The following is a 22,019-nucleotide window of genomic DNA, read 5'->3' as shown; positions in this document are numbered from 1 at the left end:
AAGTACACACTGGGAAAATGGTCAGTGGTGTGAGACACAATGGAACGAAGAGAGGAGGCCTTTGGGGGCCCAGGATGAGGACCACTGCACTCTCCGTCTCGGCCTTTGTGTTATGTAACAGCTTGGAGATCAGTCGACACGCCTATCAATCAATCGATCAAAGCCTACAGATTATATAGCGCCTTTCATCTTGCATTCAAACGTGTGGCAGCTGGATAAGCGAATGGACAGCTGATTCTGTGGGCTTGTTGTCCTCGGTGGAGACCCCTTCAGTAACTGCACAGTCTTTATGTTAGCCCCGTTTTCATATCATTGTTCACATCCACAAAGACAAGCCAGCGCTCTTCAATTCACATCTCGTCTCCTTCACTTCCTCTGCCAGGCCGCGTGCCACTTCAAGTCCACACACACACACTGTCCCCTTAAACTGAGCGACGCCTCTCGATTCTTCTTTCAGACTCAGTGAAGTGCCGTCCAGGGTTCAGCAGCTCTAGCGGTCATGCAATGCACACCCCAGTGGTGGACAAATGAGCTCCTTCCCAGAGTTCCTTGTGTCACATGGAGTGGCAGGTCAGCCTGCTCCTGCTTATGATGACGAACGCCACACCATGTTGAATGACTCCACGGCGACTCCGTGCTAAATCTGCACCTCTGCCCACGTCTTTAAATACATTGGCCAGCCTTTGTTATATAGCGCCTTTCTCGCCCATCCTGTGCCGCACACTGCTGCCCCCCAGAGGCCCAGATGGAATACTCACGTTGTACAGAATTTCAGTCCAGCCTTCCATGGTGATGCACTGGAACACTGTGAGCACTGCAAAGAGGATGTTGTCAAAGTTGGTGATGCCAAAGTTGGGTCCACTCCAGAACTCCCTGCATTCTGTCCCGTTCGGACAAGTGCGTGCCGGGTACTCGACCCCACACGGATAGTCGACGGCACGCTCCCCTGTAACAGCAACACAACATGTCATCAGCTGCCTTGTGCCACACTGCGCTGCCCATTCACCCCCTGGCATCACTGGCATACTCAAGCACAAGGAGTCATTGCACACAACAATACTGGCCCTGCCGCCCTCCCAGTTTATTCAGCCAATGGACCTCCAGTGGTCTCACGGCTCAGCTTTTCAAGGAAATGGATTGGCAACACCCGCTACGGTGCCAGGGTTGACACCTCCTACTCCTGCATGTCGCCCACTTCTGACTGTCCTGTGACGTCTCGAGCAATGAATCAACAGAAAGATGGGGGCAGCCAGCCAAGCCCCTTCTCGCCTCACATGTTTACCCGCAGGGTCCAGCGGGGCACACAGCCTGCTTTATGAAAGGCCAGCAGAACATGAAACATGCAGGTGCCCCATGGAGCCTCTGAAAGTTCACCCAGTGGGCAGCCTGTCAGGTCGTAGCAGTCGTCTACAAAGTAATGAAAAGCACTTCAAAGGAGAGGGAGAAACCGCTGGGCCAGAAGAAGACGGGCACAGCATGGCACCACCACAGGCATGCAGCAATAAAAGGAAACAAAACGGCAGCATAGGGAGACCGAAGCCATCAGATCAGTCTGATTGTCATGTTATACAGCGCCTTTCACAGAGAGCGTCGCCACAAGACAAAGCGCCAAAGGAGGAGACGGCTGTGGGGTGGCTGGCAGAGGCCACTGGCAGAACGACCTGGTGGCTGGCACAGTGTGACCAGGGTGTAGGAGGTCCTCACAAGTACAGCGCCGCATGCAGACTCTCACCTGTTTCGATTTTGAAGCAGGTCTTGTGGAACTTCCCCATGTAGAACTCGAGGCCAATGATGGCAAACATGACGATGGCAAAGAACAGCAGAAGGCCAATCTGCAGCAGGGGCACCATGGCTTTCATGATGGATTTGAGGACAACCTGCAGACCTGTGAGGGAGACAAACGACAGGGGGACGTTCATCACGCAGCACGCATGTGCGCACACACAAACATGTGGCATCAGGGTCACACGTACTTGGAATTCCAGACACCAACTTCAGGGGCCGCAGGACTCTCACGGCTCTCAGGGTTCGAAGGTCAAAGTCTGCCCCAACTGTGGCCAGAATCCTGAAAAGAGGAAACAAAAAAAGAAATGAAGGCAGCCAGTACAGGACGGTGCCACCAAGGTGTCCTTCTAAGAGTGGCGCCCCTCACCTCTTCAGCTCATGACCTTCCTTCCCGTCACTTCTTGGCACTGCTGGGACCCCCTGTGTGCTGACTGGCAACTACACAGCAAGTCCACACGGGCCGAGGGGACAAACAAAGGGCAGATGAATGGCCATAAGGAAATGACACGGCAGTGCCAAACAACAGGGGGCGCTCTCACTGGGCAAGGAGCATTATGGGAAGCATGTGCTTGTATTGGTTATGATGGTCACGTCTGCCAGTCAGCCAGGCCAGACTCAGGTGCACACAGCGTCATGACAGACGAGGGTGGCCTTCTCTTCAGGGATTGGCATGGGAGGCGGTCTGCCCACTCGGGATCCACTGGTGTGTCAGAGCAGTGCCACGCCACACAGTGAAGGCCCACAATTGTCTCGGTTCATGTCAAGCACAGAGGGGCACCGAATGTCACGTTCTTTTTGTAAGCGGCCCTGGGCATGTGCAGCTTCTACCGCCTGTTGGCCTTGTGTTCGGTTGCGATCCCAGACTCGTTTACGACACACGTGTGCCACACACTTGGCTTTCGGGTAAACGCACAGCGACTCCCAGTGCAGCATGGGTCAGGTGACAGCACTGTCCTACCTGGCAGGGAGAAAACTCTTTGTGAGTTGTGGTAATCGCATCTCAAAGTCACATGATATCCGATATGGTGGTCCACAAGGCTCTATCAGGGTCCGCTGCTCTTCTCAATCTACATGCCTCTGTTCTGAGCACAACGTGAGCTACCACAGCTATGCTGATGACACACAGCTGTACTTATCAATAGCACCTGATGACCCCGACTCTCTTGATTCACTAACAGAATGTCTGACTTGTATCTCTGAATGGATGAATAGTAACTTAAATAGTAACTTAATCTTAGTGATCAGCAATAATGGATACAATGAGGCTATTAGAAATAAACTGGATACATTAGATAGATAGATAGATATGAAAGGCACTATATAATAGATAGATAGATAGATAGATAGATAGATAGATAGATAGATAGATAGATAGATAGATAGATAGATAGATAGATACTCCATTAGGATTAAAAGTCAAGACGGAGGTAAAAAGCTTAGGGGTGATTGTTGACTGTAATCTGAATTTTAAATCACATATTCATCAGACCACTAGGACAGCATTTTTTCACTTTAGACCTCTTATATCACTGAAAGATGCTGAGAAATGAGTTCACGTGTTTGTGTTCAGTCGACTAGATTACTGTGAAGCACTCCTCTCAGGACCACCCAAAAAAGACATCAATCAGTGACAACGAGTGCAGAATGGAGCTGCTAGAATCTTAACTTAGAAAAGAAAATCTGAGCACATCAGACCAGTCTGAGCGTCACTACACTGGTCACCTGTGTCATTCAGGACTGACTTTAAAATTCTGCTGATGGTTTATTAAGCCTTAAATAATCTGCGCCATCTTATATATCAGAATGTCTGACATCTTATACTCCAAATCGTAACCTCAGATCTTCAAATCAGTGTCTCCTTAGAATTCCAAGAGCAAAACTTAAAAGAAGTGGTGAGGCGGGCAGGCGGGTGGTCTTCTGCTGTTATGAACCTTAAATCTGGAATAGTCTGCCAGTAGGAATTCACCAGGCTGATAAAGTAGAGCACTTTAACACACGGCTGAGAACACGTTACTGTAACATGGCCTTCTCCTAACTTCACTGTAACTTCATCCTGATACTCTGTATGTTCAGTTCTTCATAATAACTACTCATGGTGGCTCTATAACCCGTACTGACCCCCCACTCTCTCTTCTGTTTCTTTTTCCTGCGCCACCTCCACCTACTCAAAGCATCCTGATGCTCCAACAGTGATGGATGGATTAAAAGGCAGAAGTCTACGTGACCGTCATCATCATCAAGTCTTTCCGTGAGAACCCTAAATCCAAAGAGGTCAGAGGTCAGAGGTCTGTGTCATTGATGTGAGGTAGGATGTCCAGAGGGGACTGGGCTGGTGGTCTCGTGGTCTGGACCCCCTACAGATTTTATTTTTTTCTGTCCCCCCTGGCCACTGGACTTTACTCTTATTCGATGTTGATTTATTTTATCTTCTTATTGTGTCTTTTATTTTTCGGTTCTTTATTATGTAAAGCACTTTGAGCTACTGTGTGGCATGAAAACGTGCTACAGAAATAAAGGTTGTTGTTGTTGTTGTAGCACTTATTCACCCATGAGCTGACCAACGAGAGCGGTGACCATTTCACCATTTGGGCGTCGAGCTGTCCAAGTGGCTCCTCTGGCACAGCTGAGGCTGACATTTGCTCGTATTTTCTTTTCTTTTATTTATCCATCGAGTTTGTTTCACGCTCACTACACTCTTTAGGTGTTCCCTGTCTGACACAATGGCTGCCTTTCTTAACATTGTGTCCCATTATTTGGCTTCCCGGCTCCCTTCCCAGCACTGACTGCACTTGGTTGGCATATGAGATGAGCATGCAGTGCCCTGACTAAGGGCGCCCTTACAAATGAAACACTCCTGCTGCCCACCAAGTCCTTAACGCACTCCGGGCTCTGGACGGCCATTTTGACATTCTCGCCACCGTAACGGGTAACAGAGGCACATTCAATTAACTGAAAACTGTAATTAATATTCATCTGTGTGACATCAGTAATGTGGAGAAGCCATGCGTTGGAATAGCAAATGCGCCGTAAACCAGTCGAGCCTTATGGGGTATCCAAATGGACATGGCCCAGGGGTCCTCTGGCCCATAAACTGGTGCTAGGACTAAGGTAAAGTCAGATTATTATAAGAACTTCATTTAAGGAAGCCAGTATGTCCCCCATGCCCAGGAGAAAGACTGCTTGTCTGTTTGTGGGCAGATATGCCAGTCACAGCAAAGACCCTTTCAGAGGGCCCACCTAGAAAATGCCGCACCGTGTCACTTTATCTCCTCCACAAAAGTCGCTTCAGACTCATGGGGACCTTGTGACACCTTTGTCTTTAGCACAGAGGGCAGCGATTGTGTCTTCAGCCACCATCATTCTTCTCGCTGACTTTGGGTCGTTTATCAAGGCCATGGTGTGCACTTTATGTTTTCCTGTCCACCTAATTTCTCCCTGGCTTTTCAAGCTGCACATATGGCCTTCACTGTCTACAGCCAGTTAAGAAGAACAAATGACAAACATCTGCCACCGACACCCCCTGGACACCCTGGACTGCATCTTTCTTCACTTTGCCTCCATGGCCACTTCTGAAACTGGACCTGGAGGGGAGAACTGCAAGAACACACGGATTCTTCATAGAAGGTATCCCAGTCTGGGGTCCAGGGCCTCTTAGGTGGCCACGTGTCCACCTAGAACTTTTATACACCCTGGTGAGGCCTCATCTGGAGTCCTGGGTGCAGTTTTGGTGTCCAAAAAGACAGCGCAGCACTAGAGAAGGTCCAGAGAAGAACGACCAGGCTGACTGAGGACTACAGGGGAGGAGTGATGAGGGCAGATTCAAAGAGAGCGAGGAAGAGGAGACCTGGCTGAAGTGTTTAAGATGATGAAGGGAATTAGTCCAGTGGATTGAGACGGCGACTTTGAAACGAGTTCATCAACAACATGCGGGGGGCACAGCTGGAAACCTAGGGGTCAATTTCACACAAACATTAGGAAGGTTTCTTCACACTGAGAACCACAGACACGTGGAATGTGGTAGACAGGAGGACTTTATGGACCTTCACAAATCGTCTTGGGGTTGTTTTAGAAGAGTTACTGTAAGTGGGTAGGATTGGCGAGTTTTATTGGATTTGGATCCTTCCGATGTCCTAAATGTCTCCTGCCCGATTCATGCAGCAGGCTTGGCGTCTGAACGGGCCGATACGTCTGTGCTCACGTTAGCCCTGAGCTCAGTCCATGGAGGGGTCACAATGACGCCAGAACTCCACCGTAAGCGGCCTCCATTGTTAGTCTGCACACGGTCTGAACATTTGGGTTTAGCCACACAGATGCTTTGCTAAATTTACAGCAAGCTGCTCCAACAGGTACCTTCACCCTCTGGCGCGTTTTCCAGGGCCGCTCATCTAGATGTCTGCAGATTTGCTATCAAGCAGCCGCTGGTGTGACTGACAATGAACATGCGTCTCCTGTGCAGGGCCCTTGACACGCCGGCAGATGGTATCCAGGAACAGAAGCCCCTCTGGTTTAAATTAGTCTTCGACAAAGAGCCAAGCAGACACATCAAAGCAGCAGATCTAAAACCCAAGCTGTGCAAATCGTTCAGAAAGCAGAAGACATTCCGCCCAACTGAAGGACACGCTCAGTAAAACGCACTGCTGTCTGTCTGTCCGTCTGTCCTCAGGCCCCGGACCCAAAGCTTCAGTCACTGGTTACTCTCCTCCTTCTCCATTCAACACCCTTCCTCAGTCCCCCATCATCTGCTGCCACCTTTGGAGGGGCCAGGACCCCGAGGACCATTTAGGGCCGTCTTACCACGTGGGCACACAGGGCAGCTGCCTGGGGGCCCCGTGTTAATTGCTAATCTCTGTATGTTGTGACTTGCTGGGTGCTTGTGTAGGTAGGGGGTCCCACTGCACAGCTTTGCCCCCCATTGCTGTTAAGATGGCACCACTCAAGCCTGCCCTCGGGCCGTTTCTAGATTCTTGCTCTTTTTGGTCTTTCCTTGTTCTTGTGAAATGGAGTACAAAGTGTACAGGGTCACAGAAAGATCACAAGCATTGGGGGTCTGGAAACTCTGAAAGGCTTAAAATGGAAGAGAGCTGAGAAAAGTGGAAGTCAAACAAGAACCTGAACATGAAAGAAGCCGCAACATGAACAAGGAGCCCAGTGGCCATGCTGTATCCTCCTTACCTATGACATGAGCAAACACGCAAATCAAAGTCTGTTTGGTTTAATAAACTGTGTGTACAAACGGCACTTCCTTTACGGTGTCTGTTTGAGTTTCCGAGGTTGCCATCAGAGCCGACCGACGGCAGCCCCTCCACATCGGATCACCGCCATCGCCTCGCTTCGCACGCTGCACGTTCTTTACCAACATTATTCTATACCGACGCGTGCGACTCATTATTTAATCGACTTCGAACACAAACAAATAAAACTTTACACGATAAACCATCAAGTTACTTGAGTGGCGCCTTCCTGCCGCGTCCTCCGCGTCCTCCTCCGCTGCCTGCCTGCCTGCCTGCCTCATTGCTGCGGGTTGCCGCGCGCGGGCTGGAAGGCGGAAGTGTCTCCTCTCACGTCCGCTCCATGAAAAACGGAGTTAAAGTCGCGTTCGGCGTCCAGAAGCTTCTTTACCGTCAAATTCGGAGGTGCTCTTCGTTAAATTCAGGTTCTCATTTTCGTTGTTTTTGCGTTTACTCTTTGTAATCTTTAGCTAATCTTCACATGTGCCAAAGAACCCGGCGCATTCACTTTGTTAAAAAAGCGACCAGCAGTTCCTTTTAACATGTAGTGATGGACGAGTCACCAGCAGACCGTTGTTTTTGAACGACTCTGCTGGCGGGCGATTCGCGAACGATTTGTTCTTTTTAGGAAATCGTACGAACTGATTCGGTAGCGCTCAGCAGGAGTGCTAAAGCGCATGCGCGAAGTCTTTCGGCCATCTTCGGCCTCTTTCGTTTCATGTTTACCACGCATGCGCAGGTGATACCCGACTCTTGCGCCGGACTCTCTTGATTCGTGAGTCGTGACGAGCTGCACGGTCCGCGTGCACACGTGATGCTCTGACGTCACGTCTAATTTTAATTATCCATTTTCGATGCGTTATCGTGTTTTACTTATGTTAAAATATAATTAACTATGCATACATAGCCTATGTATATATCCAGTATAGGTCAGGTGAGTCCGAGGAGCATTCACTGGTAAAGCGGTTTGCCACACCCAACTCACGACGAGACAGCTTGGGATCCTGGTTGGCACCCAGGCAGACATGAGGTCCATTGCCACCCCTCTATGACTCCCCTTGGCCTGGTCCAGAACCTTGGGCGACTGAAGACTACCGGCTGGACCCTCCGTCTCCTGGCACTTCCAAGCTACCACAGCCAACTCAGCACCACCAAGCTGACCTTAAACAAGCGACGGCTGAAAACGCCCCAATGCCCTCAATGAAGCTGGCCTGCCTGTGCCAAGTGTGATTCTGTTTATTCCCATCAAGTGTGCCATGTAATAATAACAGCTTAAACATGAAAAAAAGACGACTGCAGCGGAGAGGAACGTCCGGCGATGTGCGCGGCTCAACGTGCGAACTCTCAACTGTCCCGAGAAGGAGCGTTCTGTAGGCCAGTGCTGAAATTGGGCCGACGCCGAGTGCCAGCGCCACATTCCCTGAACAGGTGCATTCCAGGGGGCACTGCCACTCGGCCGCTCAAACACAAGCTGCTGAGTGAAATGAGAGCACTGCAAGAGGGCTGCGTTTCTCTCCGTATAGCGCCTTTCATCGAGCGCGGCTCTACGGTCACCCACAGCCGTCACAACCACACAAAGCGCAGCGTTGAACTTTGAGGAGAGGAAAAGAAAAAGTCAGTCAGCAGCATCCCTGGGGGTCCGCGGTCAGCCGTGACAGACAAAGTCAGACCCGGTCACAGGCCTGGCGATTTCCAGCCCTCCTGGCCGTGCTGCACGACTGATGCTGCCCACCCTTTGAATGCCAGGCTACCCGGACCTCAGGTGGCTTTCCAGTGGGAAATCTTCCCGGACCCTGAGAGAAGACGCAGCGCACGCACAGGCTTCAAACGGCCACGCCATCCTTCTCAGTGTCACTACTGTCACGGTGTGGGTGGAGCGAGAAGTGATCAGGAGTCAACAGCGGCTCCATGTGTGGAGTTTACGTGTTCTCTCCAGATTGTTGGTCCCCATCCAGGGACACTGCCAGCCAACTGGCACCCTCAGCTGGACTATCCTGGTCGGGTGGTCTCAGCACAGTTTATGAAGTTCACTGTAGTCTGCACACGGGACAACAAGTATGCTGTAGAGCTATTATATAGCGCCTTTCACACCTCATCTCTTCCACGTGTCACAAGGGGGGTGACGTTTAGCGTTGATTAGCATGTGCATCTAAGAAGTTTCTCTGTAGTCTGCACACGGGACTACAAGTAGGGTACAAGTGGGATGTCATTTGACGTCATTTAAGCACAGAAGGACCGTAATAATGGAGGAGGACGCGCCCCCTGCTGGCGTCTCGGTAGGGCCCCCCGTCCCTGTTTTGGTGTCACTAAGTGATGCTGATGCCAACCTTCACCCAGGACCCCCTCCGACACCGAGGCCTTTGTGTGTCGGGTGACACGGTGACGCTTATCTCCTTAAGGAGTTCCCACCTGCTGTGCCCAGTAAAGTGAGTGATGCTGCCCTCTCACAGGACCACGCCCAGCGGGCAGTGAAGGGCACAAGTGACTCACAAAAAGAGTTTTGGGCGTCATTTCAACGGTGGACGGTCGCCAGGCGACTCCTCGTAAGGCCGTGTCACCGGGGGAGGCCGTGGACAGACCCCATTAAAGAGCGCATGCGAGGGGCCGAAAGCTGTCACGTCAGGACAGAACTTTAGGTTATCTAGCGCCTTTTCACATTAGGCTGCACTGGCCCACAATATAATCGTTAACAGCTCAACGAGTGGCACGACAAGACGGGGGTCAGCCAAAAGCGATAAGGAGACCCCACAAGACGAGACAACAGCAGGCAAATGTGCAGAACGCGACATCCAGAAGCAGAGATGTTAGGAGGTGCGACACCGAGGAGTGAGCAGGTCAGGGGTCTGATGGCGCCGGGCGGCGGGGTGTCTGGTCAGGCCCGGGTCAGCGGCTCGCATCCCACCTCAGCGCACAGGTCAGTGAGCGGCCATCGGGTGCCATCCCAGCACTGCACGAGGCATTCTAGCTGAGGACCTCCAAAACAGGCTGCTCTGTGAGACCCGTCCACACCTGACTGCCCGTCGCTGCACCCACAAACGGGCGCGGGGTCTCTGGCCGCCGCCGCCACACCAGTGGGGCTGTGAGCGAGATGAGCAAATGACAGCTAATAGAGACTCACTGGCAATGCCATGCCAGTGCAGACTGGCACCATGCTGCCACATGACACTACTGGACTGCAGCCACGCAGTATAGCGCCATGCAAATGTGCACCACATATCTACATTGCAGTTACATGTTACACTGGCACAGGGCACACAAGGCATCCACAGCAGGCTGCAGTGAGGGCATCACACAGGAGTGCCAAGCAGAAAGTCCTGGAAATAATGAGAGAGAGTAGGGCCGGGCACCAGGGCACTATGTCACATGTCTACACGGCAGCCCTCCACAATCCACACCAGTGTGACATGAATTCCAGGGTGGCACTGGTATGCACATGCCACACTTATTACAATCATGCCATAGCTGGCACCCGTGTGTTACTTACCAGTGCCAAGTCACATGATGGCATTATTAGAGCTGCTTGTGCCCACTAATGTGCCATGCCATAGGAACGCCAGCCAGAGGTTCCGTATTCCTTGGCACCTGTGGGTTTGCTGGCATAGGCTGAGTCATAACGTGGTGGCAGACCGTCACTGGGGCCCCAGCATGGCCACGGGTGGTGCTCCATGTCGGGTTGCTCTAATTTGTTTGGCACAATTTCTGTTAACGAGGCCATTAAATGTGCGCCACACACTCATTAAGATGCCACACGGCCGCCTCCTTCCGCTCCTCCTCTGTGTTTAAAGTGTCCGACTGCGGCAGAAAACAGCATTTAGGGGGCGGTGGGCACGGGCATGCGCACAATAGGCAGCAGCTCCCAAAGAGGCACATCAGCTGATATGGGTGCACTGGCACCACAGGCGGCACAGAGTCACGCACACACAGCTTTTTGTTTTGTTTGGGTTCAAAACATGGGTGGCTGGATTCTGCGACGCGGTGGCACAGGTGTGCAGTGGGCAGTGGCACCCATGGACCATTCGCATGTTCTCTCTGAGCTGTGAAGTCTGTGGACTTCCCTCGGCCCACTCCGCTGTCCCACCCACATCCCCAAAGATGTACTGCGTGGGTTGATTGGCACCCTGCAATGGCCAAGTGCCACCAAGATAGGCTCTGGCCCCCTGGCAGCATCAATTTTAATAGGCAAGGTGGCACAGGATGGAAGTTGTTGATAAAAGTGGGAGAAAGCCCACCACAAGGACGGCAGGGACCCCCGCGACCCACCCCAGAGCCCACAGCTATATTTGGCCGGTCTGGTTGGAGTTGGCGAGTGGCACCGTTCTCATCGAGTCCTGCCCTCCCATTGAGTCTGCACGGTGTGAGCTCCTCGTTCAAGTGGCTCCATGTCACACGGCTGCTTTACGCTCGAGTGGTCCTCTATGGTGGGCTGCAAATCCTTAAAAGCGGCCACAGTGAGGCCCGAGGCGGCAGAAGCCATTAAGTGGCCCGTGCAGAACTTGAAGCCCAGCTAACCATGTCGCAGCTGTCACCGCCTCGGGTCACCTCGATAGAATGTCATTAAAGCAAATCTGAGGACCCTGCAGAGAAGTGCTAAGAAGCACGGGTCACTAGTCAGGTGCCATCACCAGGTGTCGCCCTGGCTGGCTTTTGTGCTTTAAATGTCACCAGTAAAACAAGACCGAGTGGCATGTGTCTGTCACCTGTGTGGGGGCATATGGCTGTCACCCTCGGCCTCTGAAGACTACCAAGAGCCCGCATCCTCACAAACCCACACGTGATGACAAGCAGCTCAGGAGACCAAGCCCAGGACCCTGCTGTGAGAGGAGGGCAGCTTGGGTGGGCCGGTGTGACATGGTGGGCAACTCGGCATGATAAGAAATTCACAGAAAGGCCACAATATCCTGACGATGGACTAGGACAAGTGACTAAATGTGACCTGGTGAGGTGTATCCCACCTTTCAGCGCCTGACCACATGTGACTCCGCAGCTACCAGGGCGGTGCCATGATGTGCAGTTAGGTGGCAGGGACTCTGCCCCTTTCGTCACCCCTCACCCTGACCAGATGCCAATCCTGCCACTTCATCACAGCTTTCAGACTCTCACCTGAGGTGACCCCAATTGTCACCCTGTGTTCCAGACACTCGCCTCTTGTGACGTCACCCTTCCTGTCCACTGGACCCCACGGTCGATGTGGTGACCCACTGCTCAGAGACGCCTTCTGATGGACAGAGTGACCCCCACTGACTACTCCGCCTCACCCCCAGGCTTCTCAGATCTCCAAGACTGGCACCTGGGCAGACACCTTTGAGGACAGCAGACTGCATGAGCTACAAGGTGACAAGGGACTGGGTGCCTGCAGGGGCAGACTTGGGATGGGCATCTTGAGGTGGTGAACAAAATGCCCACATTGGGCAAAGATTTGGCCCCACCAGGACACCTGCTCTAAATCAGAAGCTATGATGCCCGCGTTGGCTCTAAAATGCCACCATCAGCAAGTCATCTCAAAGCTCCAGAAGTCTTTCAACACTCTGACTCAGGCTGGCCACCTTCGTCCTGCCTGGTGGGCTTGGTGGCCGCATGATGCCAGCTGTCCATCAGTCATATGAAGTGCAGACCTCCTGTGCCCATTCCAGCTGTCCTCTTTCACCTGAACCCTGTCAGGTGCCCCAGAGATGGAGGGGCATAGTGGGCAAAACACCAACAGGGAGCTGCCATGGGAAATCCCCCGAGTCTGAAGTGTGGCAGATGCCAGGGTGGCACGGTGATCACCGTAAGAAAGTCGCTGTGGAGTCACGTGGCACTGGGCTAAGCTGACCACTGAACTCGATTCTGTCAGACCCTGCAATACCTGCTACTGTGACCTACTGCCAGTCTCCCCACCCTGCCTGTGTGCCACCACAACAGATCTGCTGGCTCTCATTGGCCAGGACCCTGTTAGACTTCCGTATTAAGAGGACCCTCTGATGCCCGCCAGTGTCTGACCCTGGCAGAGCCCCTGATGCCCAACTGCACCACATCTTTGTACGCTTTGAATGTGCCAGTCTGCCCCACTGGCGCCTGACATTCCGACTTCACTTCCTGGACTTTGACCCCATTCAGCCTCCTGGTGGCTGATCCCATCACGCCATGCCACCCTGTCCACCCTACTCGTCAAGTCACTCTATGATTACGAGGTCCTGTTACATTTCTGGACACCTGATCACTGCATCGCCCAGCTTTACCCAGTGGCCCTCTGACCCTGTCACAGGCTGCCATCCTGCCACTCTGCCCGCCGACGCCAGACCCTGGTAGGTTTCTGTCTGCTGCCTGATCTTGTTACCCTGGCAGAGCTCACGGTCATCTCGCTGCACCCTCTGCTCTCCGTATGCCGCACCCTGTACCTGTTCGACCTGCCCATCCTGCTGCGGAGGTCTGGGAAGTTGGCGCTGCTGCAGTGAATGAGTGCCCCGGGGCGAGGGCAGCACTTCTCTGCTCTTGACTGGCGCCATTGTGCTGGTGAAGTGGAGCTGAAGGCTCCTTAATGTGGCTGGCGGCCGAGGGGTTCGTGACAGGGACATGCAGGGGGGCGGCCGCCTGACCCACTTTTGGTGACATCTAAGGGGAGGGGGAGGGGGCACAGAGTGGAGGGCCAGGCTGTGCCCAGCAGACGGGACTGGCACAGGCAAGGCAGCAGACGCTGGTGTTGAGCTCGACACTGCAGCTCCGCCACGGGCCTCTGCTGGGAGACAAACAGAAATCGATGGCGACAGCTCCACGGAACATCACCATGGCAACGCAGCCAGGCCGAGCCGCGGCGCCTCTCGCAGCTCATTAAGACGGGCAGCGAGCTCTGCGCTGCCAGCCGCACCCACTGGCCAAGAAATGTGGGCCACTATAGGCGAGACCACAACAAGGGTGAGGGCACCCAAGGCAAACCACAGAGAGCTGTGCCAGGCGGGCAGCAGAAAGGGCACACTACCAAACACCACCGTTTAGACACAGGCATGGCATCCACCTCACACAAGAAGAGCCGCAAACACTCGAGAGGCAAGACGAGCGCGGGCGTCCCAGGGGCAGCAGCAGGCACAATGCCATTTCCAACAAGCTGCTCTAATTCGGATCTTCACTCGTGAGGACAGGTGGGCTGGCATGCACAATGGCATAGAAAGAAAGTGCCAGGGCAGCAATGAAGGCATTCCGCACTGGAACCCATGGCAACCACTGGACCACACATCTTATCATGGCATCACCTCATGGTAGCACACATAACAACTGTGCTGGGCACGGGCATGACTAGGCATCTACAGCCTGCAGGTAGCAAACAAACACAAGAGCACCATGTTCAACCAGTCAAGTGGCATGGCGGACACAATCAAGCCACAAACTGGCACACGTCCGAGGGTTCAAACTGGACAAGCAGTTGTAAAAGATCTGGTGGTGGGCACCTCAAGCAAACAAAATGAACTGCCAAACATCGGGCACACTCATGCTGACCTCAAACCATGGCACTGCATGCCAAGACCAACGGACACCTCATCTTAAAAAGACAGCACACTAGCAGGATTCACAGTAAATATGCCAACTAACAAGATGGCAGAAAGGCACAGCAATCATACAGTGAGCTGCCTGGTATTTTTCCTGCATGCCACAATTCTGAGGAGATGAATGAGTGGCACAGCAGGTCCTCGTCACCTGGCGGCTCTTCTGTGAAATTAGTCCAGAAGGACAATGAGTTGGGTATTGGAACGCCATGGCAGACTGGCACACTGGTAGGTGACCTGAAGAGGATGGCCCTCCAGACAGTTTGGGCACACTCTCTCCACCCACTTGATGGCAGGCAGGCACAGACCACAGTCTCTTATCCCTATGAAGTGACTTCCTCCACTGATGTCCACCCTGCCCACCTGGACGAGGCGCCAGCCTACAGCACTTCAGGACCAAGTGTGGGAAATGCGAAAACAAGTGGGCATCAGACCAATGGCGGTTGGCAGGGGAGGGCTGCATCCACTTAATGCCAGTCACCCCCAGAATCCATAAGTGACCACTGCAATGACCACACAATCACAGCGGGCACCTCTTTGCGACTGCCCCTCACATTTAAGGCGGGCAGACTGGAAACACCACCGAGTGACCCAGCAGTGTGGACACCTGAGGTCAGTCCCATCTGTCATTTTAAAGAAACGTGACCGATGGCCAAGTGACACAGTGAGTCTCATTTGGTCTTCTCTAAAACATGCCAGCTGAAAGACGGGCACCTCACTGTGGCAGCGAACAGCAGCAGGCTGGCCAGCAGATGAAAGCTAAATGTCCTGTCAGCCCGAGTCCCTGCTGGGCGGCGTGACAGGCCACCAAATGTGACATGACAAACGTAGAGCGGCGGGCATCACCAGGGATCAGCAGCGGCACTCATGAAAAGTGACAAACATCCGAGATGTCACCAGAGCAGGCGCATCTGGGAAGGGGAGTGTCGAGATGCACCGGGGGCTCCTAGTGAGTGAAAGGCGCTATATGACACCCATGAGTAAGAAGGCCCAGCTGCTGAATTCAGTCTGGAATGATGGGGGCGACGGCCCACCAAAGTCAACGCTGCCACACGTGAAAGGCACTATAGACAAACAGGCCGAGATGAAAGGCGCTATATACTATACACAGACAGGTAAAGAAAGGCACCACATGATGCATCCATAATGTCACAATCAGAGGAACGGACAGGCAGGCAGACATGAAGGGCGCCATATGATACTGCGGCGAGTCGCTGGGGCTGCAACCGGTCAGGACGCCTGGAAGGACAGGGAGGTGGCGTGTACGTCCTCCGGGCCACGAGGGGCACCCGCCCTGGATCAGAGGAGGACCACGGGAGAAGAGCGAGGAGGCTCAAGCCCATTGGGGCCCGTGGCCACCGCCAGGGGGTGCCCCGACTTTCAAAGGGCCCGGGAAGATGGAGGAGGATCCCTCCAGCGACGCCCGGAGTGCTTCCGAGGGCTCTCCTGACACTTCCGCCACACCAGGGAGTGTCGTCAAAGGGGGCACCAGGAGCACATCCGGGTGAGAATAAGAGGGCCCGCCTTCCTACAGTCGGGAGTGGGAGCGGGAGCGGGACGAGGCTCCCGTGGACAGAGGAAAGGCGGTCCAAGGACAGGCAGAGAGAAGCCCGGCGGAGTGGTGATTGGCGTTGGGAGCACAGTGTGCCGTGAAGAGAGAACCGTTTTATAAAGATGGGGTGTCTGTCTGATGGCGTTCGGGCTCGGCTCACAGATACATAACTGGACATGAAAGACAGACAGCTGGGTGTGAAAGGCGCTATATAACCTGCGCCTGCATAACTGGCAGACGGGTGAACACTCTTACTGTCCCTTCCACTCATGCACGCCATGCCACCATTCACCCTGATGCCCAGTGTCCTCGTGCCACCGCGAGGAGGACTTCTGCCCACAAGTGGATGCTTCATCCCAAAGCCCCAGTGGGCACAGTTGACCATAAACGACGGCGGTAAAGGCGCCACGAGATGAGCACTTTGAAGACGGCGCCCCCCGGTGGGCAAATTGAGTCACAGCTGACACTCCATGGTTGGTTGGGCTGAGCAGGCGAGCGCCGTTAAAGTCCAGGGCCGGCCTCCCGAGGGGCACCATGATTTGTGTGGAGTGGCACTTCTAGCGCAGGCCTGGACAGTGGTGCCGGGTGGCATCTGCAGTGGTGGCCTGGACATTTGTCCCCAGCTCTGCTTCCACTTTCTGTCTGCCCATGAAGGCAGTGATGACCACATTGGGCCGCAGCCTCCTCCTCACTGAAGGGCACCATATAGTTTCCTAGCTGCCAGCTTTGCTTTATTCCTTAATTCCACAGCACAACTTGCAGGAGCCAGATTGGCAAAAGTGCCATCTAGTAAATAAGATCTCAAGGACAGAAGGGGCAGGGAGGTGCTGGAAATCATCACAACAGAACAAGAACACAAATCCAAACCCGAGTCCAGCTCTTGCCCACTTGTACCCAGTGTTTGTGCCAGGCTCACTTGCAGCTTCAGTGCCCTCTAAACCTTTACTGTGCTCAGGATGGCATGAAGACTCATTAAGTGGGTAGGCAGCCACTTTGTCACCATGCCAGCACTCATCAGGCACAGCTTGACGTCATCTGTGATGTTCAGAGGCCAACAGGGACCTGGGCAAAGAGCGATGACGTTGGCATGCAGAAGGTTGTGGCTCTAAGAAGCCACAGTACACTGGCTGATGCCCATTGTGGTTGCCGGCTGTTCGGCCTGACCTGGCTAACCAAGCTGGTGATGGTAAACACATCATATAGTGCCCTGCTCCAGTCCACACCAGTCAACGCGTGGCACACACCTACCGTGGGGACAGCTGGGGACTAACCTGGCACCCCCTAGTGGCTTTATTTTATATAGTGCCTTCCTGTCAGCTGTTCCTGGCTTTCCTTTTAACACACTTTACAATGTGTGGACCGGCACACGTGTGGGTGACAACACGACCACCCTCAGGGTGGGGGGCGCGGAGCAGGGAGGGGCACAGGGAGGGCGGAGACTCACCCGGTCAGCACGACGACGAAGTCCATGACGTTCCAGCCGTTGCGCAGGTAGGAGCCTTTGTGGAAGACGAAGCCCAGCGCCGTGATCTTGATGCCCGCCTCAAAGCAGAAGATCCCAATGAAGTATGGCTCCGTGTCATCCTGCCAAGAGACCAGTAGATGGCGGTCACTCAAGGGGGGGGCACCCAGTCCTGACCACTGAGGCTGGACTGAGGGTCCAGAACTGAGCAAGAAAGGTCAAAGGTCGTCACTGGGACCAAATCAAATTCAGGATCTGAGGCCACACTGGCAGGGCAGGACTACGAAGTGGGGGGCAGATAACAAAGTTGGCACTCCAGTGTTCCAATGTTGCACAGCCTAAAGAAAATCAGCCTAGAATAAACTCAAGTGTGCCCCTTAGTGTGCCCAACTGGCACAGTGCCCTCAAGCAAACCAGTTCAAGCCCTGCTCCTGTCTGCTGTGGTCAAAGTGTGTGGACTGTGAAGCTTGTGCCAAGTCCTAAGGGGCACCCCACCCACTGCCCCCTCACCACTACTGCCAGCCAGTACACATCAGTATGGTGGGGGCCCCATGGACACCCCGCTGTACTCACCAGTCTCTCCGACATGGGGGTCTTGTCTCTTGCTGGCAGGTGCTGCTCCAGTGCCAAGACAATGCAGTTGGCGATGATTGTTGCCAGGATCATGTACTCAAATGGAGTGCCAGGGTCAAGGAAGCTAACTGAAATGGCCAGAATGATACCCTCCCTGTGTGCCCACATGCTTAAAAACCTGGTGGGAGGAGGGAAGTGTGCCACCCAGGCAGCTTCATTGATCAGTGATGCCCACTCCCTGGGCACACGTCTGTTGGCACCTCATGTTCGCTGCCAGTTATTGGTATCCAAGGTGACCTACAAATCAAAAGTGCCAGGGAGTGAGTGGACCAGGTGGACTGAAAACAAAAGAAAAGAGGGAATCCACAGAAGAAGGGTCTCACTGAGCCACCATTACAGGCCCCCGTCCTGTGGCTGTCCCTGCTGTGTGACAAGCCGGTGACATGATGAGAACTCAGGGGGCTCAGTGACTCTCTGGTGATGGCTTCATTAAGACAAGCAGAGGGCACCACGGGGTTCAGACGGGAGGACATCGGTGCCCCCCACTGTGCAGCTCTGCACACAGCCCGAGACACGGAAGGCACGCGCAGAGGGGTGAGTGTGTGTGCCAGGGGCCAGGTGGCTCGTAATTGGCAGTAGAATAGAGGAGGGGGTTGGGGGGACGTGCACCGGGCAGGCAAGTGTGATGCCCCCCCCCGTCCTCCCTCGTGTGCCACTTTTTTGGAAAAAAAAAAAAGGACTTCTAGGAAGTTAAAGCGACGCAGGCCGCCGAGTTCAGCACCACGGACAGAAGAGCAACGTGAAGGGAAGCGGCCGGCAGGACGGAGTGGCAAGGGGGGCGGGCACCGAGGGGGCAGTCAGGCTGGGTGACCGGGTAAGTGAGGGGGCGGGCATAGCGAAGGTAGGGCACAAAGATTCGCAAGAAAATCACAAAGAAGGAAAAAGGTCGCGAAGAAAAACCATGGGACCCCCGAAACGGACGGGTGTGAAGCGAATCGAGGCGGGTTTACAGCCGAAAGGAAGAGCGGGCGTCGGACCGGGCGCAGCGCAGGCACGTGACCCTAAGCCGATTCCGGGCGCGGCCACCAACAGTCTGCGCATGCAGCGACGCCAGTGGGCTCAGGGGGCCGCTCGTTTAGTTCACAACCCCACCAAAATCCCACAAATAAGGGCCGCACACGGGCCGAGCTGCCGCTTTGAACTGTCTTGGCACAGATGGCACCACAACGCAGGGAAAGATCAGCGCGAATGACAACCATGACAACAGCAACACAAGAAAAAATCTGAGCACCTGCGTCGGAAAAGCGGAGCTCAAAGTGACGCTAAACAAAAGAAAGGGGAGGCGAGGCGCTGCAGTGATTGAAGGGGTCGGCGTCTCTCGGGGGCTCCGGTTACGAGCGCGTAGCGTCGCTGGCAGGGACTTACGTGGGCCCGGAGACGTCCCGGGCGGTTCAGGGCCTGGGCACGCGACTTCGACTTGTGGCACCTCCGCGGTCTTCAGAACGAAATGCCAGCCGGCCAGCCTGTCGTCAGCGAATCAGGACCGGGGACAGCTCTGGTGTGTGTGTGTGTGGTGGCCATTCAGGACCGGGGACAGATTTTGGGACGGGGGGGTGGGGGAAGGCCATTCAGGACTGGGGACAGCTCCCAACTGCATGCGACGGGGCTGACTAGGCTGGCATGTCCGCTGAAGAACATGGAGGTGGTCTTATCAAATGCTGAAGGTGCCGTCTCAGCGCCCTCCTTAGCCGAGGACCTCCACGCTTGGGGACAGCGACAGCCGGACAGATGCTCCCCTCCGCCCTCTTTGACCACGCCTTGCTGCGGCGGCTTCTCTCCTGGGCGACCTTATGAGCGTCGGGTCGGCGGCGAGGACCCTCCGCAGTGCCGCCCGAATGCAGGCTCAGCCTTCGGCCCGGTCGTGGGGTCGCCCACAGAGCGCGCCTGTCACACTGTGCCCCCTACTAAGGGGGTTCGAATCGAGGCGACCAGGCGAGAGGTCAAACGGGGAGGGTTTTGACAGGCGGATAAGAAATGGAAGGCGCTATATAATGGACACGTAGACAGATGGATGAACAAGCGTCGTGTTAAAGGTGCCATATGACAGACAGGTGACAAGCAGAGTCAAGTGCTGCGTATGACGGACGTGAAAGGCTCCACAGCAGGCCGGCCGTGTAAAGACGCCATGGGGGTCGATCTTCAGACAGATGTGAAGCCACAATAGAAGGGACAGACAGGCACACAGACAGACAGAAGGACGTGAAAGACATTATACACTAGCTAGCTGGCCACAGAAGGCGCTCTACAGGGGACAGAGTGCCAGTCAGATGCGAAAGGCACTATATAACCGCTGGCGGTGGGCGATGGGGGCGGGGGTGGGGGAGGAGGTCTTTTACTTTCCGGAGAGCCATCGCCTCTTTTTACCGTTAACCACGCGGTGAACGCATGCGCACTGCGCATCAGGTGGCGTTGTCTCGCTCGACGGGTGTTTGTGGATGTCGCCGGACGGGCTGACAATTACGGTTGCTTTACGATGGCAATAAAAGTGGAACAAACATCGTCGGGAAGCCGTGCGACATTAAGGCACCACAAGGAAAAAAGCCGCAGGGCTCGCGGGGACTTAGGGAGGAGCCGAATCCAGCCCCTTCTCCTTCTTCCCGTTAGGAACCCCGAGGATCGATCGCGTCCACCTCGTAGATTTTACACGGTGGTCCCTCAGACTTGTAGCCCCCTGGTTGTCTGTCAGGTTTTGGCCACCACGGCCTCCCCGTGTGGGCCCGACAGGTGACTCTTCTGAGGAGTGGACGGATGAGCGAGACACCCCCAAAAGCCCACCCCGGACATAACGAGCGCTTAGACAGAAGGCTCTCCCGGTGCACGGCGTAGCCCACAGATGTGAGTGACGGAGCGCCCTCCCCGCACACACACCCCATAGCCCCTACCGACCCCCAACCCGGTAGCACCGGTTAAAGGATATGGCCACTCCGTTATTCTCTTGGCGTATTTGCGGATGATGTTGTCTTCGCTGAAGATGAAGAGCGATCTGTTGACTGTGAAGCAGTTCTGCTTGACCGGGATCGGGTTGTAGAGAGCCATGGTCCGGGCTCTTTGGGCGATCGACTGTTTGTACATCCTCTGCGCTCCTTGGGGTCCCCCCTGGCGGGCACCCCCTCGCCCGGGCCCTGCGGCCCCGCCACCTCCATAGCGGGGAGGTCGTCTGCGAAGCGAGCCATTCTGCAAAGGCACGGAGCCGAGAGTGACGAGCGGGGCTGGCACGGCAGCAGACGGAGGGCAGACGCATCCCCACAGTGAGCCTCGGCTCCGGTGAGAGCGCTGGGGGGCGCCGGTCCCGGGCGGGCTCGCTGGCTCTGCTGTCGCTCGCTGCCTGCCTGCCTGCTTGGCGCTGCTGCCTCTGTTGTCCCCCACGCCCTTCTGTCGTCGCCTAAAGTTTGCGGCAGCCGAGCTCCACGGTGCTCCGGTGCTCTTCAGCCAGCTTTGCCCCCACGTGTGTGATCAGTGGCGGTCCGCCCGAGCTCGCATCTCCTTAAGCGCATCCCATGGACGCGGTGGTGGCGGTGGCGGTGGCAGCAGCGGCGGCTCCTGGTGCTGCGGCTCGGGGCTCGGCGTGAACAGACGCGCTCTGTGATGTGAGCAGTCTCTATGAAGCGGCCCTCGTGACGGCGCGCAGCCAATGAGCGCCTCGGCTCCACCTGGGCCGCTGCCGCTGCTGCTGCTGCTGTCCGCGGGCCGCCCTGGCCGCTCCAGACGGCGGTTCTGCTCGAGCTGCCCACTGCCCCCGAGCTGGCGTGGCCGAGCACCTGGGCACGGGAGCTTAGGTTTGAGGGGTGCTCCGGATTGCCAGGTGAGGGTCTGGGGTTGCCGCTGCCCCCAGGGCGCATGCT

General features: G+C 54.9%; 1 protein-coding gene across 1 annotated transcript in view; it reads right to left on the bottom strand.

The window, feature by feature from the left end:
- The window catches only part of cacna1ba (calcium channel, voltage-dependent, N type, alpha 1B subunit, a), a 65,909-nt gene extending 44,306 nt beyond the window's left edge, over positions 1–21,603 (bottom strand). The window contains exons 1-6 of the mRNA XM_039775812.1: positions 21,095–21,603; positions 18,118–18,223; positions 17,527–17,666; positions 1,974–2,065; positions 1,733–1,885; positions 759–946 (exon numbers count right to left, since the gene is read on the bottom strand). Of these exons, the coding sequence (XP_039631746.1) occupies positions 759–946; positions 1,733–1,885; positions 1,974–2,065; positions 17,527–17,666; positions 18,118–18,223; positions 21,095–21,249 (834 nt within the window). The 5' untranslated portion in view covers positions 21,250–21,603. The remainder of the gene's footprint in view (positions 1–758; positions 947–1,732; positions 1,886–1,973; positions 2,066–17,526; positions 17,667–18,117; positions 18,224–21,094) is intronic.
- Between the last annotated feature and the right edge of the window lie 416 nt (positions 21,604–22,019).

The sequence above is a fragment of the Polypterus senegalus genome, chromosome 13 (assembly GCF_016835505.1).
Source record: "Polypterus senegalus isolate Bchr_013 chromosome 13, ASM1683550v1, whole genome shotgun sequence".
NCBI lineage: Eukaryota > Metazoa > Chordata > Cladistia > Polypteriformes > Polypteridae > Polypterus > Polypterus senegalus.
The sequence above is the reverse complement of the archived record's forward strand: the minus strand, read 5'-3'. Positions and strand labels throughout refer to the sequence as shown.